Raw genomic sequence first — 27,141 nt, forward strand, 5'->3', positions numbered from 1 at the left:
CTGAGCACACCTTAAATCCTACACTAATTACTGACAGGTGTGCTCAGAACTCAGGTGAACCAGATCGAGTCTGATGACTCCCCCTCTCCGTAGATCGGGGAAGTGTCAGACTCTGACTAGACCCAGCCGACCCCCGATCCCTTACAACTATGCAGTGTCTATCAGCTATGCAGTGCTATCGCCGGTTAACGCTTGATCTGATTGAATCGAGGCCTAAGCCTAGGCCAAAAAAATTTAATCACGTTGTAATGCTGAACTTGCGTGATATGGATTGAATAGAGCACCAATGTTTTTGCCCTTGTGTCAGTCTATATTAGCAGAACATAAATGTCCTGTAAAGGAATTAGTGAGTGATTTAGGATGTCTGCATTAGACTGAAATATATAGGCTATAATAAATAGGAATATATAAGAAGATATAGGCTATATCAATACATATCCATACATTGTCGCGCAAATACACAGACACGTGCACACACACACACAAACTTAAGTGCCCTCACACACATATGCTACACACGTGTCCCAGGTCTCTACTGCCTGCTCTGCTGGGAAGAAGAGTTCACCATGTACCAGGTATCCACCACCACTGTAGCTTCCAATAGAGCATGATTTATTATCATGGCCAGACAGATACAGCTTGGGCTGAATTTCCTCAAACTCAAAAATGTCTATACCATGATGATAAAGGGGTTTTCAGGAAAAACATTTATCCGCCTCTTTCAAACATCAAACATGAATGCTATACTACACCCAGAATTTCTCAGAATCTGCATTGTAATTTAGCTTTCAGTGTGTGTGTCTCTCTCTCTCTCTATCTCTCTCTCTCTCTCTCTGTGTGTGTGTGTGTGTGTGTGTGTGTGTGTGTGTGTGTGTGTGTGTGTGTGTGTGTGTGTGTGTGTGTGTGTGTGTGTGTGTGTCTGTGGTGTGTTTGCATTTGTATTTTGATTCATGCATTCCGTGTATGATTTGCCCAGCACTAATCTGTGGGTGGGAGTAGGATTGTACACAACACCTGTAGCAACAGTTTCCACAAGCTGCAGGTGTGAGTGCAAGTGGCACCGGCAGGAGGCTTGGGACTCCAAAGTTGATTGGTTAAGCTTGAATGGTATTCCTGCTCCCAGAAGTTGATAGATGAAGCCAACAATAAGCTTGAAGAGGATAGGCTGGTAACAGGAGAAGGCTGTCACTCCCTCTAGCCATCTATCAGCTGTCTCTCTCTGTGGGCTAAAGCCAGGTAGGAAACTAGAGAGACAGGCTGGGCGTATACTGCTGCACAGTGAAGTACAGAGTTGCTAAGTGTGTGTGTGAGAGAGTCGGTTTACACCGACACAGTCAGTGGAGGTACAGAAAAGTGGAGTGGAGAGGAGCTGAGTGGGAGTGTGAGACATTTAACCACTCCAGACGATGAACATGAAGCACCGGAGGTTCTCCCTCGACAGTTTAGTGTGAGTATCAACCAATCAAACTTTTTTTAAATAATTGATTTATTATTATGATTTGCTATACATATGGTGTTTTTGACCAGTTATAGACAGGCTCAGTTAAACTCCAGCTGTAGAGACCCTCTCCTGTGTTTATGTTTACATTAGGATGTAGGAATGTCCCTTAACTGAATCTTATTGGATTTTCTAATAGGATATTACAGTATTGAATATTGTTCATTCCTCAAACATACAGTAGTACATACCACATAGATTAGAACCCACCCATAGGGGGTTTGGGCCATTCCACCTTCCTTATTGCAGTTTCACAAATTGGTTAGTCTGATTGGAGGATTCACCTGAGTGGAGAAAGAGAAAGCGAGGGAAGGAAGGGAACTTGTTTGTTGCTGCAATTTGGACTCAGGGGTAGACGTAACATAGTAAATGAAAAGCCGGGACACTCAAATTAGAGTGATATGTTACGTTTGGTAGGTAAGGTATACATTTTTGGATGTCCATCATCCATTTCGTATGTTATGGTACAAATTATAATTTGTATGATATGTTTGTTACGATTTGCAATTCGTACAATATGAAATTAATTTGCAACACGTATGATATGTTACGAATTCCAATTTGTTGTGGCTAACGTTGGCTAGGTGGCTAGGTGGCCAACACTAACGTTAGCTACAGTTCCTTGCAAAAGTATTCATCCCCCTTGGCGTTTTTTCTATTTTGTTGCATTACAACCTGTAATTTAAATAGATTTTTATTTGGATTTAATGTAATGGACATACACAAAATAGTCCAAATTGGTGATGTGGAATGAAAAAAAGAACTTGTTTCAAAAAAAGTGGTGTGTGCATAAGTACAGTATACACCCCCTTTGCTATGAAGCCCCTAAACAAGATCTGGTGCAACCAAATACCTTCAGAAGTCACATAATTAGTTAAATAAAGTCCACCTGTGTGCAATCTAAGTGTCACATGATCTGTCACATGATCTCAGTATATATACACCTGTTCTGAAAGGCCCCAGAATCTGCAACACCACTAAGCAAGGGGCACCACCAAGCAAGCGGCACCATGAAGTCCAAGAAGCTCTCCAAACAGGTCAAGGACAAAGTTGTGGAGAAGTACAGATCAGGGTTGGGTTATAAAAAAAATATCAGAAACTTTGAACATCCCAGGGAGCACCATTAAATCCATTATTAAAAAATAGAAAGAATATGGCACCACAACAAACCTGCCAAGAGAGGGCCGCCCACCAAAACTCACGGACCAGGCAAGGAGGGCATTAATCAGAGAGGTAACATAGACACCAAAGATAACCCTGAAGGAGCTGCAAAGCTCCACTGCGGAGATTGGAGTATCTGTCCATAGGATCACTTTAAGCCATACACTCCACAGAGCTGGGCTTTACGGAAGAGTGGCCAGAAAAAAGCCATTGCTTTAAGAAAAGAATAAGCAAACACGTTTGGTGTTCGCCAAAAGGCATGTGGGAGACTCCCCAAACATATGGAAGAAGGTACTCTGGTCAGATGAGACTAAAATTGAGCTTTTTGGCCATCAAGGAAAACGCTATGTCTGGCGCAAACCCAACACCTCTCATCACCCCGAGAACACCATCCCCACGGTGAAGCATGGTGGTGGCAGCATTATGCTGTGGGGATGTTTTTCATCAGCAGGTACTGGGAAACTGGTCAGACTAGAAGGAATGATGGATGGCGATAAATACAGGGAAATTCTTGAGGGAAACCTGTTTCAGTCTTCCAGAGATTTGAGACTGGGATGGAGGTTTACCTTCCAGCAGGACAATGACCCTAAGCAGACTGCTATAGCAACACTTGAGTGGTTTAAGGGGAAACATTTAAATGTCTTGGAATGGCCTAGTCAAAGCCCAGACCTCAATCCAATTGAGAATCTGTGGTATGACTTAAAGATTGTAGTACACCAGCGAAACCCATCCAACTTGAAGGAGCTGGAGCAGTTTTGCCTTGAAGAATGGGCATAAATCCCAGTGGCTACATGTGCCAAGCTTATACAGACATACCCCAAGAGACTGTCTCTACAAATTATTATTATATAAGCTTTCTGTTTTTTTTGTCTTATTTCCTGTTTGTTTCACAATAAAAAATGTTTTGCATCTTCAAAGTGGTAGGCATGTTGTGTAAATCAAATGATACAAACCCCCAAAAAATCCATTTTATTTCCCGGTTGTAAGGCAACAAAATAGGAAAAATGCCAAGAGGGGTGAATTCTTTCGCAAGCCACTGTAGGTGGCTAATGTTAGCTAGACTAGGGGTTAAGGTTAGGGTTAAGTTTAGGGTTAAGGTTAAGGTTAGGGTTAGGGTTAGGATAAGGAGTTAGCTTAAAGGGTTAAGGTTAGGGGAAGGGTTAGCTAACATGCTAAGTAGTTGCAAAGTAGCTAAAAATAGTAAGTAGTTGCAAAGTTTTTTTTTTTTTTTTTTTTTTGTTTCTTCTTTGGGGGAATGGATCAGCTTAATATTGCAGATAGATTGTATCTTCTATCAATGTAATTGTCTGCATCACTTCCAATCCCCCATTTTTTTTTTTTTTTTTTTTTTATATATATACTCCCCTTTATTACTTTTCAACCCCACCATCCTTTCCCTACTTGGAGTAAATTAGTGAACAACAATGCCCAGGTCTCTACTTCCGGTCTATACTTACTATCTACACCTTATGGACACAGTTAATTTTACAATAATTCTATTATATATATACATATATATATACATATACATACATACATATATATCATTATTATTATTATTATTATTTATTAATTTTTTGCTCCTGAACTACTTCTACTCTCAACCTCTCCGATCGTTTTCATGATGTCCATCCGGTTTGCTTCTATATGCCATATCTTTCTAACTGTGCTCTTTCCCAAAAGCTCCCAACATACAGCCTATATACTTATTATGGACACAGTATGCTTTACATTATTAGCTATCTTTGTTATTATTTGTTGTTATTTGTTATTAGTCCCATCCTTCAACTCTATTCAATACCTCCCATCTATCTCTTAACACCATCCATATCGGATTTCTATTTGCCATATATATTTCAACCGTGCTGTGATGTTTTACAATAATTCTGAACCTTTCTATTCTCATTGCTTCTACAGATTGAGAGTTAAAAATAAATAGCTTTGCTAAAAGTATTATTATATTATTGATTGATTGACTATGACTTTTCAGATCACCCAGTAATGCTATCTGCAAGGTTAGTTCCAGGTAAATATTGCAATCCTTTAGCCATTCCTGGACCAGTGTCCAAAAACAAGCTACAAATGGACAGAACCAAAACAAATGGTCCAATGATTCCGTCTCTTCACAGCAAAATCTGCAGAGCTGGGAAGATTGTATCCCCCATATAAATAACATTCTATTGGTAGCAAGGATTTTATATAGTAATTTAAATTGAAAGATTCTAATTTTTGAATCCGGTGTCGTTTTGCGTGTCAGTTCATAAACACTATGCCATGGGATCGGTACATCAAAGATCTCTTCCCAACTATTTTGCAATCTATATGGGACGGCTGTCAATCCTTTGGTCCTTAAGTGAAACTGATATATTTTTTTATTTATCACAGTTTTCCTTAACCAATTATGTTCTTTAATGCAAGGCCGACAGACAAGTTCCTTACTTTCTCCCCCTTCCACTTTCCTCTTCCATTTTTGCGGTAATGCTGCCATTATTTGGTTGTAATTTTGGGTAGAGCAGACATTTCCATATGTTTTTGTTAGCTGCATGTGCGTCATAACTCCACCAGTCCTACCGATGATATCATTTACAAAGATTATACCTTTTTTAAACATTCTGTCAAAAAATAAAGGTTTTTTGTCAATTAGTATATTTGAATTTAACCACAATATTTGTTGCATTATTTGTTCTGTCGTTTCTGGAGGATTAAATTGAAATTGCAACCAACTTTCTATGGCTTGTTTTAGAAATAGTGACATTTGGGGAGATTATTTCCTTTTCAAATAACTGAAAGTGTGAGGTTGTAATCTGAATAAAGGGAAAAAGGCCTTTCTTGAACATTGGGTGAGACAATCTTACTAATTTGCTTGAGAACCAGTTCGGATTTAAGTATAACTTTTGTAAGACTGAAGCTTTTAGTGATAGGTCTAATGCTTTAATATTTAATAATTTCTGTCCTCCGAATTCATATTCATTATATAAATATGCTCTTTTAATTTTGTCTGGCTTGCCGTCCAAATAAAATTGAATATTTTTTTTCTCATATAATTTAAAAAACTGTTCGCTAGGCGTAGGCAAGACCATAAGCAAATAGGTAAACTGTGATAATACTAATGAGTTAATCAGGGTGATTTTTCCACAAATTGACAGGTATTTTCCTTTCCATGGTAGTAAGATCTTATCTATTTTTGCTAATTTTCTATTAAAATTTATTGAAGTGAGTTCATTTATTTCCTTTGGGATATGTATTCCAGTATATCCACATCACCATCAGACCATTTTATTGGTAAACTACATGGTAATGTAAAAATTGTATTTTTAGTGATCCAATACGTAATATAGTACATTTGTCATAATTTGGTTGTAATCCAGAGAGGTTAGAAAATGTATCTAGATCCTCTATGAGGCTGTGGAGGGATTCTAGTTGTGGATTTAAAAAAAACATGAATCATCAGCGTACAATGCCACCTTTGTTTTTAAGGTCTTTATTTCTAATCCTCTGATATTATTATTAGATCTGATTTTAATCGCTAACATCTCGATGGCCACAATAAATAGATATGCCGATAGTGGACAACCTTGTTTCACTCCTCTTGACAGTTTAAAACTTTCTGAGAAATAGCCATTATTTACTATTTTACACCTAGGGTTACTATACATGATTTTGACCCATTTTATAAGAGATTCTCCAAAATTGAAATGCTCCAGGCATTTATATATAAACCCCAGTCGAACTTTATCAAATGCCTTTTTCGAAGTCTGCTATGAATAGCAGGCCTGGTTTCCCATATTTTCCATAGTGTTCTAATGTTTCCAATACTTGCCTTATATTATCTCCAATGTATCTTCCATGTAAAAAACCTGTCTGATTAGAATGAATAATATCCGGCAATACCTTTTTAATTCTATGCGCTATACATTTTGCTAGGATTTTTGCATCACAACACTGAAGTGTAAGGGGCCTCCAATTTTGTAAATGGACTGGATCTTTATATTTTCCACTTGTATCCTGTTTCAGTAATAATGAGATCAGTCCTTCTTCTTGAGTGTCAGATAATCTACCATTTACATAGGAGTGGTTAAAACATGCTAATAACGGTCCTCTTAGTATATCAAAAAAGGTTTGGTATACCTCGACTGGTATGCCATCCAACCCTGGAGTTTTCCCAGACTTAAAGTCTTTAATTGCATCCAGAAGTTCCTCCTCTGTAATTTCACCTTCACATGAGTCTTTCTGTGTGGCTGTTAATTTGACATTATCAATAGAAAAAAAATCTCTACAATTAGCTTCAGTTAGAGGAGATGGAGGTGACTGAAAAGAAAACATATGCTTAAAGTACTTTGTTTCTTCCTTCAAAATGTCATTTGGTGAATCATGGGTGACTCCGTCAATTGTAACCAGTTTCATTAAGTTATTTTTGGTAGCATTCCTATGTTGAAGATTAAAAAAGAATTTTGTGCATTTTTCCCCATATTCCATCCAGTTTGCTTTATTTTTATAATATGTTACACTTGATCTTTCTTGAATAAGTTTCTCCATTTCTTTTGTTTTTCCTCTAATTTATTCTGAGCCTCTATGTTACAGTTTTTATTGCCATCTATCTGTTCTGTTAGACTTTCTATTTCCTTTCTTAGTATAAACTCTTTTGACCTAAATTGCTTTTGTTTTCGAGATGAGTACTGAATTGCATGGCCTCTAAAGGCACATTTAAAGGTGTCCCATACAATAAGGGGATTCGCTGTACCTCTGTTATGTTGGAAAAAATCAGTTATAAATTCCTTTGTTCTAATTATAAATAAATTATCATCCAATAGGCTTTGATTAAATTTCCAATATCCTCGCCCACGTGGAAATTCAGTAAGAGTAATATATATGCCTATTACATGATGGTCTGACCGCATTCTGTCCCCTATCAACACTTTTTTTTACTTTTGGTGCCAACGAGAATGAGATAAGAAAGAAGTCAAGACGACTAGCTTGATTCAGTCTCCGCCATGTATATCTCACTAGATCAGTATATTTAAGCCTCCATATATCTACTAGTTCTAATGTATCCATGACATTCACAATTTCCTTAAGAGCATGTGGGTGATTGTTTGTGGTGTGATTTCCTTTACGGTCCATTGAGCTATTTAAAACAGTATTATAATCCCCCACCATAATAATATTGTCTTGAGTTGCTTGCAGGCTTGATAATTTATTATATATATTGTCAAAGAATTGTGGATCATCATTATTTGGTCCATAAAGGTTAATGAGCCATATCTGTTTATGGTCCAATAACATATTTAAAATAATCCATCTACCTTGTGTATCTATTTGTACAATTTGCACATTTGGATCGAAATTACTATTAATTAATATCATCACCCCCTTTTGAATTTCTTTGCCCATGGGAGAAGTATATTTCCCCCATTCTTTTTTCCACGCTACTTCATCTCGAATTGTTGAATGAGTTTCCTGTATACAATAGATATTATATTCCTTCTCTTTGAGCCATGTAAATATTGTTCTTCTTTTGTTATTATCAGCTAAGCCATTACAATTATAACTGGCTATACTTATTTCACCATACACCATAATGAGATACAAGTTTCAAGTCTATTTATCATTATATATGTTTGTAAATTTACCAATAAAAAATAGCGTAATGATTGAGTGTCCATATAGCTGTACCGTGATATTTGCATTGCTACGGAGTAGCCCTTCAATTGTTCTCCACTAATTCCCCGCTAAAGCCCCTTCCCATCCCAAGTTGAGCCGTCATCGCGTGATCAGCATCCCACCCACGTCCCTCCGTATCCCTAAGGCCCCGAGAGGCCAGGACCCATCCATCGAAAACAGCACATAGTGCCACCCACAAAACAAAAGCAGGTCAACCGCCAAAAGCAGGTCAACCGCCAAAAGCATTTCCAATGCTTTCACCTCTATATATATATATCTATTTATTTATTTTTTAATTATGCATATCCTATTTTTCATCATTATCAATTAATATGCGTAATAATGTCGGCAGTTCACGCGTAGGATTCTAACATATAACCCGGATTGCCATTGTATTACATTTAATTCCTTGACAAGTAATCATTATCCCAGCAAATAATTCCTGCGGTCCATCCCATACCCTCCCCCCAACATCCCCACCCCCCCACAACAGACGTCAGACAAGCACACACGCACATACTCACATACTCACATACTAGTAGTTGCAAAGTTGCTTATTAGCTAAAATGCTAACGTTGTCCGTGATGAGATTTAAACAAGCAACCTTTGGGTTGCCAGACATTTTGTGTTATATGCCAACCCATCCACCCTGACTAACCACCCTCCTTTCGTTTTTGTCTTAATAAATCCCTTTCCTGTAGTCAAATGACCTACTGGCCTCATGGGTGGAATGTTATTAATATTTGCAATAAACATGTATTTATTTTTAACGCAGAAAATCGGGTGTGTCTATGTCAAATGGTTTTGTCATATTTCAGTCTTCTCTGATGTATATAAAGTGTAATATTTTCCCCAAAATGCATTGCAGCCATACCCTTTAGGACCTTTGTTTTTATTTTTTAAGATCAGCTTAAAATGAATAACTTTCAATTTATTTTGTCATTTATGAGATACAAACAGGTTGTTTTGCATTACATCTTATTGCTTTTTTTGTTTGTTTTAGTTTTAATATAATCTTTATTTTGTATATACCGTAAGTATATATTTTAAATAAAAAAATAATCAAATTCATGACTTGACAATATATTTTTGAAATACAAATTGCATAATAAAAGGCACACATTTCAAACAAATACTTACATTTGTTGGTCCTTGTCTAGACTCAGAAATTACAGGCTGGTCTAGACGGGAGGAGGTGAATCCGCTTTCTGTACTGGATATGTACAGTTGAAGTCGGAAGTTTACATTCACTTAGGTTGGAGTCATTAAAACTTGTTTTTCAACCACTCCACACATTTCTTGTTAACAAACTATAGTTTTGGCAAGTCGGTTAGGACATCTACTTTGTGCATGACACAAGTATTTTTCCAACAATTGTTTACAGACAGATTATTTCACTTATAATTCACTGTATCACAATTCCAGTGGGTCAGAAGTTTACAAACACTTAGGTTGGAGTCATTAAAACTTGTTTTTCAACCACTCCACACATTTCTTGTTAACAAACTATAGTTTTGGCAAGTCGGTTAGGACATCTACTTTGTGCATGACACAAGTATTTTTCCAACAATTGTTTACAGACAGATTATTTCACTTATAATTCACTGTATCACAATTCCAGTGGGTCAGAAGTTTACATACACTAAGTTGACTGTGCCTTTAAACAGCTTGGAAAATTCCAGAAAATGATATCATGTCTTTAGAAGCTTCTGATAGGCTAATTGACATCATTTGAGTCAATTGGAGGTGTACCTGTGGATGTATTTCAAGGCCTACCTTCAAACTCAGTGCCTCTTTGCTTGACATCATGGGAAAATCAAAAGAAATCAGCCAAGACCTCAGAAAAAAATGTGTAGACCTTCACGTCTGGTTCATCCTTGGGAGCAATTTTCAAATGCCTGAAGGTGCCACGTTCATCTGTACAAACAATAGTACGCAAGTATAATCACCATGGGACCACGCAGCCATCATACGCTCAGGAAGGAGACACGTTCTGTCTCCTAGAGATAAACGTACTTTGGTGCGAAAAGTGCAAATCAATCCAAGAACAACAGCAAAGGACCTTGTGAAGATGCTGGAGGAAACAGGTACAAAAGTATCTATATCCACGGTAAAACGAGTCCTATATCGACATAACCTGAAAGGCCGCTCAGCAAGGAAGAAGCCACTGCTCCAAAACGGCCATAAAAAAGCCAGACTACAGTTTGCAACTGCACATGGGGACAAAGATCATACTTTTTGGAGAAATGTCCTCTGGTCTGATGAAACAAAAATAGAACTGTTTGGCCATAATGACCATCGTTATGTTTGGAGGAAAAAGGGGGTAGCTTGCAAGCCGAAGAACACCATCCCAACCGTGAAGCACGGGGGTGGCAGCATCATGCTGTGGGGGTGCTTTGCTGCAGGAGGGACTGGTGCACTTCACAAAATAGATGGCATCATGAGGAAGGTAAATGATGTGGATATATTGAAGCAACATCTCAAGACATCAGTCAGGAAGTTAAAGCTTGGTCGCAAATGGGTCTTCCAAATGGACAATGACCCCAAGCATACTTCCAGAGTTGTGGCAAAATGGCTTAAGGACAACAAAGTCAAGGTATTGGAGTGGCCATCACAAAGCCCTGACCTCAATTCTATAGAACATTTGTGGGCAGAACTGAAAAAGTGTGTGTGTGCAAGGAGGCCTACAAACCTGACTCAGTTACACAAGCTCTGTGAGGAGGAATGGGCCAAAATTCACCCAACTTTTGTGGGAAGCTTGTAGAAGGCTACCTGAAACGTTTGACCCAAGTTAAACAATTTAAAGGCAATGCTACCAAATACTAATTGAATGTATGTAAACTTCTGACCCACTGGGAATGTGATGAAAGAAATAAAAGCTGAAATAAATAATTCTCTCTATAATTATTCTGACGTGTCACATTCTTAAAATGAAGTGGTGATCCTAACTGACCTAAAACAGGGAATTCTTACTAGGATTAAATGTCAGGAATTGTGAAAAACTGAGTTTAAATGTATTTGGCTAAGGTGTATGTAAACATCCAACTTCAACTGTATATACTCAAGCCCTTCTTGAATAAATATTGTTTTGAGGACTCTTTAATTCTGTAATGTTGTAGTGCATTTTATTTGCGCATTAAACATTGAAGTTTGACTTTTTGAGTTGTAAATGTAATAGCTTTTGTTACTATTAGGCCTATATTGTCCGGAAGGAGTGGAACAATAATTAAGGTATTACGCTGGAACAGGATTAACAAAGATGCATGTATATTCAATTTCCATTGCTTGCTTTCTCCCAGCCTCTGTTTGCTTTCTCCCAGCCTCAGGTGGGGGAACTTAAACATCGTATAACACACACTTTGCATGTGGCATGTTCTGATCATTTAAAATGCAAATGGATGCTTTGACCTGGATGCCACATATGTTTTATACAGCTAATTTAACCCTTAAAGTGTTATTGACTATCTTGTCGACTACTAGCTAGAACTGCTCTGGCAACCATTCAACTCTTCTTTATGGTTGTCTGATGGTATCATGTTAGCCGTCGATGATGCAGGTAGCCTATTGGTTAAGAGTGTTGGGTCAGTAAACCTGGGATAGGATAAAGTAATCCTTCTACCCCTCCCTTACCCCAACCCCCCCCCCCAAAAAAATTAAAAAAAAAAAAATATATATATATATATATTTTTAAAAATGTAAGTGAAAAAAAACACATTGTAAAGTGGTTATCCCACTGGCTATAAGGTGAATGCACCAATTTGTAAGTCGCTCTGGATAAGAGCGTCTGCTAAATGACGTAAATGTAAATGTAAATGTAAATGTTGCTGGTTCGAATGCCCGAGTCAACTAGGTGAACAATCTGTCAATGTGCCCTTGAGCGAGGCACTTATCCCTAATTGCTCCTGTATTAATGAATTGTTAGAGCAGCACAAAACCTACCCAGGTAGGTGAATCAGTTGTCTGAAATTTAAATTAAATCCACAACTTTATAGTTCTCGAAACCACCATAATGTTAATTACAAAGTAAGACCTATACTGTAGGTGAATATACAAATAGGTAAACATGACCTCTAAACAGAAAGTGTTTACAGACCCAGGTGACAACACTCTGTGACCGTTTAGTGTCCTGTTCCTCCAGGTCCCTGGAGAATGGTGGTGGAGGTAGTCTGCTGGACCAGAGGAGAGGCAGCCGCAGTAGGCCTAAGAAGAGTGGAGAGAGGAGGAAAAGCCACAGTCTAGAGGAGGCACAGCTGGAAACACAAGAGCTGGGATGCAGCCTGAACAGGAGTAACTCACTCAGGTCAGAGGTTACTTATGAAAGCAAGTGCAATGACTAGAACAGGATTTGGACTGGGGGAAACAAAACCCTCTAAATCCATATGTGCGTGTGTAATTGTGATCTCCCTGTCCACAGGTCACAGACCATAGAGGAGGAGAGCGTCCATCGGCCTGATGGCGTCATCATCACCAAAAATGTAAGCACATTTGAAATGTACAGTACAACACCCTGGAGGTACTATTGCTTCTCCACTACATGTTTGGGTTCTTCGATCTGGCTCGGAAATACGTCCTGATTAAATGATTTATTAATTCCTTAATTGGTTGATTGATTGATTAATTAGATAATTTCCTCTCTCTCTTGTAGAGCTTTGTGAAATACAACAAAACCTTTCACAAAATCTTCCAAGACATTCATGCAGAGGAGAAACTAACTCATGGTGAGTTGATATCAGTACATTATCAGTACATATTTATTATTTTGTCGTCGTCCATTGACTGTCTGTCTGTGCTGCATGTGGATTCATGTCTAGCATGTTTGCTTATGGAGTCGACACAACAATTCATGCTTTGGGACATTCATTATAATTCATTCCACAACCTGATGGCATCATGAGGATGGCATTGTGCATTGTGCTCCTTGCTAACAACTAATTACATTAAAACACTTATGCACTCACTTTGCACAATATTTTAACGTGCCCTCAGCTGCTTAGGACGGCATACAGAACATCACGCTGTATTCTGGGGATAAGGGACATTTCAGGCAGAAACTTTCTGTGTCTCTCTCATTTGGCACTGTTCTCTGGTTGTGTTTTCAGCATTCACCTGTGCCCTGCAGAAGGACGTGTTGTATCACGGGAAGCTATTTGTGTCTGTCAACTATGTGTGTTTCTACTCCTCCATACTCCTCAAACACACCAAGGTAAGAGATTCAAATATAGTAGAGTAGAGTAGATAACACCAAGTTCGCCAACATACAGTGCTCTCCATAATTATTGGGACAGTGAATCATTTGTTCTTCTTTTGACTCTATACTCTATACTCCAAAGGTTTGAAATCAAATAATGACTATGAGGTTAAAGTGCAGACTGTCAACTTTAATTTGAGGGTATTTTCATCCATATTGGGTTAACCGTTTAGAAATTACAGCACTTTATGTACATAGTCCCCCCATTTTAAGGGAACAAAATAATTAGGAGAAATTCACTTATGTGTATTAAAGTAGTAAAAAGTTAAGTATTTGGTCCCATATTCATAGCACGCAATGACTACATCAAGCTTCTGACTCTACAAATTTGTTGATGAGTGAGAAAGTTACAGACACACAAATATCATACCCCTCCCAAAAAACGTCCCTTGTTATTGTGATGGTGAGAGGTTAGCATCTCTTAGGGGTAAGTTATTTGTGCATCTGTAACATTCTCACTCATCATTATTCACAATTAATTCAGGATTATTCGTAATCACTGTAGCATCCACATTTATGTTGAAGTGTTTAGAAACATATTCTATTCTTATTTAAGATAAAAGTGACTCCAAAATGACACAATACATTATTTACCATTCATTTATATTGGACACTGTTACAGGAGGGGGTCGCAGTTCCGGAGCGACCCTCTAGGTGTCATTCTCCGACAACCTTAGGCACCTCCTCACTCACAGTCGGGACAAATCATCTTCCTATTGGTGTCACCTGTGTCTATCTGATTCACCTGTGTATTTATGCCCTCACTTCCATGTGTTCCCTTGCTCAGTTTTCTCTGCTAGTTTCACTATACCAAGCAGTACTAATCAGAGTCTGATCGCGGGACGTATGGACAGGTACGTGAGAAGTGTTCTCCCTGTTTATTTATTATTTCAGTCATAGTTAGTATTTTGTATTATTTGCTTCGCCTTTCTTTTTCGTGTAAAGTCCGTTATTTTGTATCCTGGCTTCGGGACCATCAGTAAAGTTCCTTGTTTTACCATCTCTGCCTACTGCCTACTGTCTAACCTGCACCGCACCTGGATCACACCTCACACCAACCCTTACAGAAAACTGAGCCACTATGGACCCAGCGGAGGCAGCACAGTATCATAGCGCATTGGCAATGCAGGGAGCCATGCTGAACCAGTACGACCGCAGCCTGCAGCAGATCACCAAGAATCTCCGCCAGCTGATGATCGCCGTGCAGAGCCGGGTGGACACCCGACCAGTGCCGGCAGCCGGCGGAGCGGAAGCCGCGGCAGCGGCATCTCCAGTCTCGACTGTGACATCACGGGAACCCCGCCTACCACCTCCGGAGAGGTACGACGGACGACCAGAGGGCTGCAGGGAATTCCTCACCCAGTGTTCCCTGATATTCAGCCTACAACCCTCCTCCTTCCCAATGGAGCAGGGCCGGGTGGCCTACATTATCACTCTGTTGACGGGTCGGGCCCTTTCCTGGGCTAACTCAGAGTGGGAGAGCCAAACTCCAGCGTGCTCTGATTCCTACCTATTCACCCGGGAGCTATGCAAGGTGTTTGACACCTCTCAGGTGGTGTGGGGCCACGAGGCCGGGAGGCGACTCTTGGCCTATCAGCAGGGTGACCATTCGGTGGCGGACTACTCCGTGGCGTTCCGGACCTGGGCTCGAGAGGCAGGATGGGTGGAGGCCGCCCTGGTTGTCCTTTACGCTCAGGGGCTATCGGAGGGGATAAAGGACACACTCTCTTTCAGGGAGCTGCCTGAGCGACAGGACGGCCTCGTCGACCTCTCGGTGCGGGTAGACAATCGGCCTCATGAGAGGGTGCACAAGAGAGGCATGATGAAAGGCGCGCCTCCGCGTCCCCATTTCAGCCCGGAGGCTTTCCGCCAATTCAGGGAGGAGACGCCTCAGGAGGAGGCTATGCAGCTGGGTGCGGCACACTTGGCCAGGATGAAGAGGCAGAGGCGTCTGCGCCAGGGACGTTGCCTGTACTGCAGCCAGACAGGTCACCACTGCAAATCATGCCCGGAGAAGCCGGGAAACGGGAGGGCTCGCTAGTATCTGGAGGGGTGTTAGAGAGCCGGAACCGAAACCCAAACTCCAGAGACTCCCGGACTTTTCTCCCCATCAGGGTTCAGTGGGCCCGCGCTGCGCGTCGGGCGCATGCACTGGTGGATTCTGGGGCCGCGGGAAACCTGATGGACGCGGGGCTTGCCCAAGAGTGGAGCATTCCGTTACTCTCCCTCTCCGAGCCCATTCCGGTCATGGGCCTCGTCCTCGGGCACCCCTGGCTGGTCGCCCACAAACCCCGGATAGACTGGTCCATGGGGCGGCTCATCCTGGAGGGAGGCGTCACCCCCGTCCTGTTCCGGTCTCCACCGACCACTCATCAGCCCAAACAACCATCCCAGACCACCTACCAGTCCTCACCTCTTCCCCAGGTCCCGCACTCCGAACCGCCTTCCGCCCTAGCGGCGGTTGCCACCGGGAGGACGGCGGCTACAGAATCTGTCACCAGCCCAGACCTGCCAGGCGTTCTTTGGGAGTATTGGGATCTGGGGAGGTGTTTAGTAAGAGGCGTGCTAAGGGCTTACCTCCTCATAGGCCATACGACTGTGCTATCGATCTCCTGCCGGGCGCCATGCCCACACGAGGGCGATTGTTTTCCTTGTCCCTGCTGGAGATGCTGGCCATGAAGGAGTATATCGACGAGGCACTTGTCGAGGGTCACATCCGTCCCTCTACCTCACCCGCGGGCGCGGACTTCTTCTTCGTGGGGAAAAAGGACGGTGGGCAGCGGCCGTGCATTGATTACCAGGCGCTCAATGACATCACGGTTAAGAACCACTACCCACTCCCCCGATGACGACGGCATTCCAGTTGTTGCAAGGAGCCCGGGTCTTCACCAAGCTGGACGTACGTAATTCCTACAACCTGGTGAGGATTAGGGAGGGGGACGAGTGGAAGACGGCGTTTAACACACCCAGTGGGCATTACGAGTACCAAGTCATGCCGTTTGGTCTAGCCAACGCGCCTGCGGTGTTCCAGGCGTTGGTCAATGACGTGCTCCGGGACCTCCTCGACTACAGCGTCCGTGTATTTGGATGATATCCTCATATTTTCGAAGGACATGAGTGAACACTAGCAGTATGTTCGGCATGTCCTCCAACACCTTCTCGGTCACCAGCTCTACGTGAAGGCGGAGAAGTGTGTGTTCCACACTGAGACAGTCTCCTTCTTGGGGTTCATCGTCACCCAGGGGGACCCAGCCAAGGTCAGCGCGGTACTGGATTGGCCCCAGCCCTCATCCCTCAAGCAACTACAGCGGTTTTCAGGATTAGTTAATTTTTATATGCGATTCATTCGCAATTTTTGCTCCCTAGCCGCTCCCCTGACAGCCGTCACCCAGACGAGCGTACGTTCGTTCGCCTGGACCCCAGAAGCGGGGAACGCATTTGATGCGCTGATGCTCCGCTTTACATCAGCCCCGGTTCTTAGGCATCCTGATCCGTCCCTGCCGTTCATTGTGGAGGTGGATGCTTCAGACATTGCGGTGGGAGCAATCCTGTCCCAGCGGTTCCTCACGGACTGTAAGACTCACCCCTGCGCGCTTTTCTCCCGTCGGCTGTCCCCGGCGGAGCGGTCAAGCTCGCCCTGGGGGAGTGGAGACATTGGCTAAAGGGGGCCGCCCATCCATTTGTCGTATGGACTGACCACAAGAACTTAGCCTACATTCAGGGGGCCAAGATGCTCAACTCGCGCCAGGCCAGGTGGGCGTTGTTCTTCACCAGGTTCCGGTTCACCATCTCATACCATCCGGGGTCGAAGAACACCAAGCCTGACACGCTTTCCCGGCAGTTCGACCCCGTGGACCTGGAGGAGAGGGACAATCCCATTGTCCCCAACGCCCTGATTGCTGCCCCAGTTTCGTGGGGAATCGATGGGCTGGTCAGATCAGCGCTACGGCGGGAGCCCGATCTGGGCGGAGGTCCATCGGGGAGGATGTACGTACCCAAGGCTGCGCGCTTGTGACTGCTTCAGTGGGCGCATGCGTCCAACCTCACCAGCCATCCGGGAGGCGCCAGGACGTTGGAGTTCCTGCGTAGGAGGTTCTGGTGGCCATCTGCTGAGGGGGATACGCGCGTCTTCGTGGCTGCTTGTCCGGTGTGCGCACGCACGAAGAGCTCACGTCAGTCTGTGGCAGGGCTGCTCTGACCCCTGCCTATCCCCAAGCGCCCCTGGTCCCACATCTCGCTGGATTTAATTTCCGCCCTACCCCATTCTGATGGATACACAGTCATCCTGGTCGTTGTGGACCGGTTCTCTAAGGCTGCCCACTTCATTCCCCTTCCTGAACTCCCATTGGCCCAGGGGATGGCTAAATTGGTGGTGCAGCACGTTTTCCGGGTCCATGGCCTTCCCCAAGATGTGGTGTCAGATCGGGGCCCTCAGTTCGCCTCCAGGTTCTGGAAGGCGTTCGCCACCTGCCTCGGTGCCTTCGTCAGCTTGTCTTCCGGCTTCCATCTCCAGTCGAATAGGCAGACAGAGTGCGTCAACCAGGATCTGGAGGGGGTGCTGAGGTGCTACGCCTCCAGCAACCCAGCTACGTGGAGTCAGTGACTGGCATGGGCGGAGTACGCCCACAACACCCTTCTCTGTTTGTCCACCGGCCTGTCCCCCTTCCAGTGCCAATACGGATACCAACCCCCCCATTCCCTGAGCAAGAGAAGGAGGCGGCGGTCCCGTCAGTCCATGCCCACATCAGTCGCTGTCGCCGCACACTTCGAGGCAGGTATGGGCAGCGCTTAAGCGGGCCTCGTTCAGGTCTCAACATCAGGCCAACCACAGACGTCGCCCGGCCCCGGTCTTTCGCCCGGGACAGAGGGTGTGGCTCTCCACGCAGGATATTACCCTCCACGTGGAGTCCAGGAAGCTGTCCCCCTGGTTCGTCGGGCCATTCAGAGTTGCCTACTGCCTGCAACTTCCCCCCACAATGCGGGTGCATCCCACATTCCATGTGTCCCTCCTCAAGCTCATCGCCACCTGTCCCCTGGCTCCCCCTCCTCGTCCTGTTTTTCCGCTGCGCCTCGTCGGAGGGCAGCCAGCTTTTACTGTGGACCGGATCCTGGACTGCCGGCGGGTGGGGAGGGGTCTCCAATTTCTGGTGGACTGGGAGGGTTATGGGCCAGAGGAGCGGTCCTGGGTGCCCAGGAGGGACATTCTGGACCCAGGGCTGATAACAACATTCCGTCACCTCCACCCGGAAGCGCCGAGGTGAACGGCTAGGGCCGTTCTTTTGGGGGGGTGCACTGAGCGAACCTCTATGTGTCATCCTCCGACAACCTTAGGCACCTCCTCACTCACAGTCGGGACAAATCATCTTCCTATTGGTGTCACCTGTGTCTATCTGATTCAACTGTGTATTTATGCCCTCACTTCCCTGTGTTCCCTTGCTCCGTTTTCACTGCTAGTTTCACTATGCCAAGCAGTGCTAATCAGTGTCTGATCGTGGGACGTATGGACAGGTACGTGGGAAGTGTTCTCCCTGTTTATTGATTATTTCAGTCATAGTTAGTATTTAATATTTTTGGCTGTCTGCCTGTTTTTTGGAGTCTTATTTGCTCCGCCTTTCTTTTTTGTGTAAATTCTGTTATTTTTTATCCTGGCTTTGGGACCATCAGTAAAGTTCCTTGTTTCACCATCTCTGCCTACTGCCTACTGTCTAACCTGCACCGCACCTGGGTCACACCTCACACCAACCCTTACAGGGCACAAAATAATCTGAAACACAACTAAAACAAAAAGCAAATGCTTCCAACAAATATGGATGAAAATACACTCAAATTAAAGCTGACAGTCCGCACTTTAATTTCATAGTCATTGTTTGATTTAAAATCCAGACATTTGGAGTATAGAGCCAAAAGAGATAAAATGCTTCACTGTCCCAATAATTATGGAGGGCACTAAGTAGAAGTAGATGCACAGTTGTGGTCTGTGGTATTTGTGAAGTTGATGTTGATGTTGTACCTGTTTCTTGTTGTAGGTGGTGGTTCAAGTGTCCAGTGTTAAGGAAGTGAAAAAGCAGAACTCAGCCTTGTCAATGCTCTCCATCCACACTACGGATGGAGACAAGGTCAGAAACCCACAGTGGCCCTGTTAGTCTTTGTTTGAGTGCATGTGTCTTTGCATGTGGGTTGTTGCGTAGTCCCTTATTCTGTTTTGTCTGTGTTTCAGTATTTGTTTGTGTCTTTGCGGAACCGGCAAGTGTGTTACGAAATCCTGCAGTCTGTGTGTACACAAGCACAGGTATACCCTCATAATCTCTGACCTCTCTCTCTTTCGCTCTCTCTTCCTCCCTCTATATCACTCTCTCCCTCTTTCACTCTCCCCTCTTATTCACCCCCTTTCTATCTCCTTATCTATCATCTGCAATTATCCTCTACTTTATTTGTCTTTCTCTGTTCTCTGTATTCACCAAAGAGAATATTATTTAACACACTGCATTGTGTGTCAGACTGTGTTCACACAGCAGCAGGGGGAGCAGGGGGAGAATGGTAACAGCAGTTCCCACGTCTCCCCAGGAGAGAACGGTGTTGACGACGTGGATCAGGACATAGACACGGTAAGACCCGATCATCAAGTCCCACCATGTACTGCCCAGTTCTGCTTTGACTGCTTATGACAAATGTCTGTCCTTGGTTGACAAACGTACGTATTTTCCTCATGGTTGATCTGCACTGTGCACTTTGTGACATTAAAAGAAAGTGCCCTGGAATTTCCCATAACTCCAGAAATCACTTGACATTTTATTTTGTGTGGAATTAAGACACCATTCAGATAAATCATGGGCTTGTCGTGATCAGACACACAAGCATACTTTCCTTTTCTTTTCACCCCTTCCCTGCCCGCAGATCTCCAGCCACTCAAGCCTGGAGGACAGTATGGACCGGAGCCATCCTAAAGAGGCCGTCTACCATGACATGTCCAGCAGAGGTTAGAAAGACTGTCTTAGGATGTTTCTGGACCGACAGGAGAAAGAAAGGAGGGAAAATAGGAATAAAAGAAGACATAAAAGAGAATATTATGTTATGATAGAACAATTATAATAAATACATGTTAATCTTCCTCAGGGAGGGGTAGCTCCACTCCTAGAAGCAGCATTAGCATAGACCAGGACGATCAGTTCACATTCACCGAGGCGGAAGACTCAGGTAGTTAAACACACACTGAAACACACACAGACGCACACACACGTACACACACACCCACACATGTGCAAACACACACTTAAATGTTGTTTGAATAATCCATTTTTTTATTCTCTTGATCAGCTGACTCGTGGGTTTGGAGAGTCCCTGAAAGGATTAAATCCCTCCTCCTCATCAGAGAGATGAGCAACCTCAACGTCCTCCTCTCCATCTATCTGTTTCTGTGAGTACCATCCACCTCTCTGTCTTTCCCTCCACCGTCTCTCTACCTCTCTATCCTCTCAGTGTCTAGACCTAGATGCTGAAGCCCTTCCCTCACCTCTTCTCTTATCCACACACACTGCCACATGTGATGATGGGCGTGTTCATCTAAACACATCTTAAGACTACTGTTAGCTTCAGAAGTATTACGTAACACAAGGGAAAGTTTGAATCTTTGATCATAAGCTGCATTTTTTTATGTATAGGAGTCACAGAACATTCTGTAGTTCACGATCAGAAGCCTGGTTGATATCTGACCATAATTATATCCTCCTGATTCCTGTTTACAAGCAAAAACTAAAGCAAGAAGTACCAGTGAATCGCACAATATGGAAGTGGTCAGATGATGCAGATGCTAAGCTACAGGACTGTATTGCTAGCACAGACTGGAATATGTTCCAGGATTCATCCGATGGCACTGAGGTGTATTTAACATCAGTCACCGGCTTCATCAATAAGTGCATCGATGATGTCGTCCGCACAGCGACCGTACGTATATACCCCAACCAGAAGCCATGGATTACAGGCAACATCCGCACTGAGCTAAAGGGTAGAGCTTCTGCTTTTAAGGAGCGGGACTCTAACCAGGATGCTTATAAGAAATCCCGTTATGCCATCCGATGAACCATCAAACAGGCAAAGCGTCAATACAGGACTAAGATTGAATCCTACTACACCGGCTCTGATGCTCGTCGGATGTGGAAAGAATTGCAAACTATTACGGACTACAAAGGGAAGCCCAGCCGCGAGCTGCCCAGTGACACGAGCCTACCAGATGAGCTCAATTACTTCTATGCGTGCTTCGAGGCAAGCAACACTGAAGCATGCATGAGAGCACCAGCTGTTCCGGAAGACTGTGTGATCACGCTCCTCGTAGCCGATGTGAGTAAGACCTTTAAACAGGTCAGACGGATTACCAGGATACGTACACAGAGCATGCGCTGACCCAACTGACAAGTGTCTTCACTGACATTTTCAACCTGTCCCTGACCGAGTCTGTAATACCTATATGTTTCAAGTAGGTCACCATAGTCCCTGTGCCCAAGAACACCAAGGTAACCTGCCTAAATGAATACCGACTCGTAGCACTCGTAGCCATGAAGTGCTTTGAGCGGCTGGTCATGGCTCACATCAACACCATCATCCCAGAAACTCTAGACCCACTCCAATTCGTATCCCGCCCCAACAGATCCACAGATGACGCAATCTCTATTGCACTCCACACTGCCCTTTCCCACCTGGACAAAAGGAACACCTATGTGATCATTAAGTTTGCCGACGACACAACGGTGGTAGGTCTGATCACCGACAACGATGAGACCGCCTATAGGGAGGAGGTCAGAGACCTGGCAGTGTGGTGCCAGGACAACAACCTCTCCCTCAACGTGGTCAAGACAAAGGAGATGATTGTGGACTACAGGAAAAGGAGGGCCGTGCACGCCCCCATTCTCATCGACGGGGCTGTAGTGGAGCAGGTCGAGAGCTTCAATTTCCTTGGTGTTCACATCACCAACAAACTATCGTGATCCAAACACACCAAGACAGTCGATGAGGGCATGACAATTCCTATTCTCCCTCAGGAGACTGAAAAGATTTGGCATGGGTCCTCAGATCCTCAAAAAGTTATACAACTGTACCATCGAGAGCATCCTGACTGGTTGCAACTGCTCGGCCTCCGACCACAAGGCGCTGCAGAGGATAATGCGTATGGTGCAGTACATCACTGGGGCCAAGCTTCCTGCCATCCAGGACCTCTATACCAGGCGTTGTCAGAGGAAGGCCCTAAAAATTGCCAAAACTCCAGCCACCGTAGTCATAGACTGTTCTCTCTGCTACTGCACGGCAAGCGGTACCGGAGCACCAAGTCTAGGTCCAAAAGGCTCCTTAACAGCTTCTACCCCCAAGCCATAAGACTGCTGAACAGCTAATCAAATGGCTACCTGGACTATTTGCATTGACCTTTGTTCTGATCTTGTCCATTTTCTGACATGTGTCGACACGATATTCAAATGTATCTCTTATGAATCTATCGTGTCTGCATTGTGACCAGATTTCCTGGTTCCTTTGGCTATATAATCACTGTTTCAAGGAAGTGCAGGTGCCTGCCTAACAGTCTGTTTGCTTAGGTATGTTGTCTTTCTGGACTGGTTAGGAGCCATCTGATTGGCTGTTTATAGCAGGTTAATACCTGGAGAGATGGGTAGATTCAGTAACTTCAGAAAGTATTTTCACCCCTTGACTTTTTCCACGTTGTTGTGTTTCAGCCTGAATTTTAAATTCATGAAATTGCAATTGTTTGTCACTGGCCTACACACAATACCCCATAACGTCAAAGTGGAATTATGTTTTTTCAAATTTTGTTCAAATTAATAAAAAATTTAAAGCTGAAATGTCTTGAGTCAATAAGTATTCAACCCCTTTGTTATGGCAAGCCTAAATAAGTTCAGGAGTAAAGATTGTGGCGGTACGTCCAACCGGCCTCACAACCGCAGACCACGTGTATGGCGTCATGTGGGCAAGCGGTTTGCTGATGTCAAGGTTGTGAACAGAGTGCTTGGTGGCGGTGGGGTTATGGTATGGGCAGGCATAAGCTACGGACAACGAACACAATTGGATTTTATCGATGGCAATTTGAATGCACAAAAATACAGTGACCAGATCCTGAGGCCCATTGTGAGGCCCATGTTTTTTAAGGTGTCTGTGACCAACAGATGCATATCTATTTTCCCACTCATGTGAAATCCATAGATTAGGGCCTAATTAAGTTATTTCAATTGACTGATTTCCTCAAATGAACTGTAAATCAGTAAAATCAATGAAATTGTTCCATGTTGCGTTTATATTTTTGTTCAGTATAATTACACTTTGGATGGTGTATCAATACACCCAGTCAAAGATACAGGCGTCCTTCCTAACTCAGTTGCTGGAGAGGAAGGAAACCTGGTTCAGGTTGCGTTCCAACAGACACTGGGAGATGAATTCACCTTTTAGCAGGACAATAACCTAAAACACAAGGACAAATCTATACTGTAGTTGCTTACCAAGAAGACAGTGAATGTTCCTGAGTGGCCGAGTTACAGTTTTTACTTAAATCTACCTGAAAATCTATGGCAAGGCCTGAAAATGGTTGTCTAGCAATGATCAACAACCAATTTGACAGAGCTTGAAGAATTTGGAAAAGAATACTGGGCAAATGTTGCACAATCCAGGTGTGGAAAGCTCTTAGTGACTTACCCAGAAAGACTCTCAGCTGTAATCGCTGCCAAAGGTGCTTCTACAAAGTATTGACTCAGGGGTGTGAATACTTATGTAAATGAGATATTTCTGTATTATATTTTCAGTAAATTTGCTAACATTTCTAAAAACATGTTTTCACTTTGTCATTATGGGCTAGTTTGTGTAGATGGGTGAGAAAAGTATTTTATCCATTTTGAATTCAGGCTATAACACAACAAAATGTGGAATAAGTCAAGGGGTATGAATAGGAAGGCACTGTAGATGGATCTGGTTTTCTAAGCACAATGTGTTCTCCAGATGGGCATACTGTTATGTACTGTGAACAAAATAATGGGCTCCCCCTTCAGAGTCTGGTTCCTCTCACGGTTTCTTCTTCTCTTTCTTTTATCCAACCTACAAGGCCTATAGTAGATCAGTTTTCCTTGCCACTGTCTCCATTGTTTGCTCTTTCATTAGTTGCCTGTGGACTGTGGAGGATACATGTAATTGTGTGTTTGTGCTCTGACAATACTTGCTAATTGCCCCTCAGGGGATGAATCAAGTCATATTGAATTACACCTAACGCTGATAGATTTATATAGATTGAATTAGATTTGATATCACACATTTGACTGTAGAGAGATTACCTTTCATGTGCGATAAAACAGTATTCAACAATGTAAACAATAAAGATTAGGGATATGTGCTAAGTCAGGTGAAGTAAAAACCAAACTGATGGTAAGCAAGCAATCAGGAAGTACTGTATCTTATCCACCAACGTGTGTGTGTGTGTGTGTGTGTGTGTGTGTGTGTAGGGTGGTGTTTCTACTGCTGTCGTCAGGGTACATTGGCCTGCGGATCTTAGCGCTGGAGGAGCAGCTGAGTTCCCTAGGGGCCCTGCCTGAGTTCTCCATACACCACAGAGAGTGAGCAAACACGCACACGCACACACACACACACCTTGGGGTAGTTTTCCATAGATTACTGTTCTTTGTTGTGATACTATCAAGCACTTTCAAGGAACTCCAAACTTGTACATAAAAAAAAGGAAGCCACTTCTCAAATTAAAAACCATTAAACGATGTATGGTGAAGCATGCATTATGGTAAGGCAAGGTAGCTCAAACCGGTTGTGTAGACGGAATGTTCTCAGACATCATCAGCAGCAGCAATAACAGGAGGTTAGAAGATAAACGGCCCCGGAGGAATGTCTCTTGTTTTTCTGCAAATCACTCCACTTATACATAACCATAACCACAGGAACACCCCTTGTGGGAATTTGAGTCTTCACTTTTTTAATATGTATGTGTGCGTGTCTGCATGTGATAATGTGTGAAAATATGTGGGAGAGTGATTCTCTTCCTCCTCCCACTGCTCCTTCTTCATTTACAGATACAGGTACAAGGAAACGTAGCCTGAAGAGACATACAGCAGGAAGAATAAAGAGCAAGTCTGTTTGTCCAAAGCCACAGTACAACAAACTATGCAGATCCACTTATAAAGGCTTTCAATTTCACGTCATCTTGTGACTCGTGAGCTGGACCATTGATGATATATTCAATATTTATTTCTGGATCCTGCTAATGTGTTGAGGAGACAGATCACTTAAAAACTACGACTCTATCACCCCCTAGTGGTGTTTGCCAGAAATGTGGATAACCTTGACTTCACACAAAGCAACATGCCTTTTTTTTTCTCTTGGTATTCAGTAGAATTTGATTTCAGGCAGTCGCAGTCCACTCCTAAAATCAATTGTTTTACTGCACTATTTGTTTATCTCAGCTTAACTGGTAATGCCTGTTTTGATGTCTTGCTGTAAATTGTGTTCTTTTTGTAAAGGAATCTCAAATTTGCTGGCAAATTCATTTTAGAGAAAGTGTCTAACTGTCAGTGGCCCTAACAGGCCAGCAAGGGGCACTCTCTCCTCATAAAAAAAAGCCTACTGTACTCACAATTATTATTAGTGTATCAATCAATATGTGTAGTATACTTTCAATCTATAAAATCATGTATTTGAGAAAAGGCTACTTGAAATATATTTGTTCTTCTTAATACAGTTCTTGAATGTCACCCTGTAAACTAAAATGGATTGATCACTGGCATAAAGCAGTTTCTCTGGACCCCTGCAAGTCGGAGTTCGGCCCCTCCCCTCCCTAAAATAAAATCGAACGCGTCAGCCAGACAACCACTCAAAGTATAGATTACTGATCGCTGTCCATAGTGCTGAAATTGCAACATGTCTATGCGGCTGCCTATCGAATCGATTATAGGCTTTCTGTGGCGCATGTTAGATAGATACATTATTATTGGTAGGCCTATTTGGTCGTCATTTTCTCATGCTAAGCTTAACATTTCATGAAGCTGTAGCCTCCTACATGGTGTCTGCTGGCTGGCGGCAATAATGTAATAACCTATTCGGTAATTAAAGTTGGAAATTCAAACATTGCAGATTGTAAAATTACTGTCCGATGCAACAGCATACTAATCAGCTACCAATAGATTTAAATATACAACTGTCCTGTATAGGCTACCTGAACGTGCATGACATGAGCCGTCCTTGCGCTCTCTCCCAGCTTGGATAGAAAGTTGTTTTGCAAAACAACTATACAGTCAGTCCACCTTCAAAACACTAGTTTACTAGGGGTTGTTTCATTATGCGTTGTAGCCTACTATCTACAGCAGTAGCCTATACCGTAATTAGCTGATTAGTAAGCTTTTTATAAAAATGACACATCAAATAGCCTAACAATGAGGAAAAAAGTAGTCGGCTTGAGGATAAATCCAGCCACTAAATGATGTGAATGTTTTGTGTCTTTGCTCAGAACTTTGCACTTTTTGATGTAAATGTTTGAGGACAGGGTTTTGTTCTTTCTGGATTCCACTAGAATGACAATCACAGAGAAAGG

At 43.1% G+C, this 27,141-nt stretch overlaps 1 protein-coding gene across 1 annotated transcript; it reads left to right on the forward strand.

Annotated features, from left to right (window-relative positions):
- The first annotated feature begins 1,258 nt into the window (after nt 1-1,258).
- On the forward strand, nt 1,259-27,141 carry LOC121581568 (GRAM domain-containing protein 2A). The gene is made up of 13 exons (XM_041897069.2): nt 1,259-1,447; nt 12,459-12,620; nt 12,735-12,795; nt 12,966-13,038; nt 13,420-13,523; nt 19,595-19,684; nt 19,786-19,857; nt 20,066-20,173; nt 20,463-20,544; nt 20,682-20,762; nt 20,883-20,982; nt 25,052-25,162; nt 25,628-27,141. The coding sequence occupies exons 1-13, from the start codon at nt 1,407-1,409 to the stop codon at nt 25,647-25,649; spliced, it is 1,107 nt and encodes a 368-aa protein (XP_041753003.2). The 5' UTR covers nt 1,259-1,406; the 3' UTR covers nt 25,650-27,141.

The sequence above is a fragment of the Coregonus clupeaformis genome, chromosome 14 (assembly GCF_020615455.1).
Source record: "Coregonus clupeaformis isolate EN_2021a chromosome 14, ASM2061545v1, whole genome shotgun sequence".
Lineage (NCBI taxonomy): Eukaryota > Metazoa > Chordata > Actinopteri > Salmoniformes > Salmonidae > Coregonus > Coregonus clupeaformis.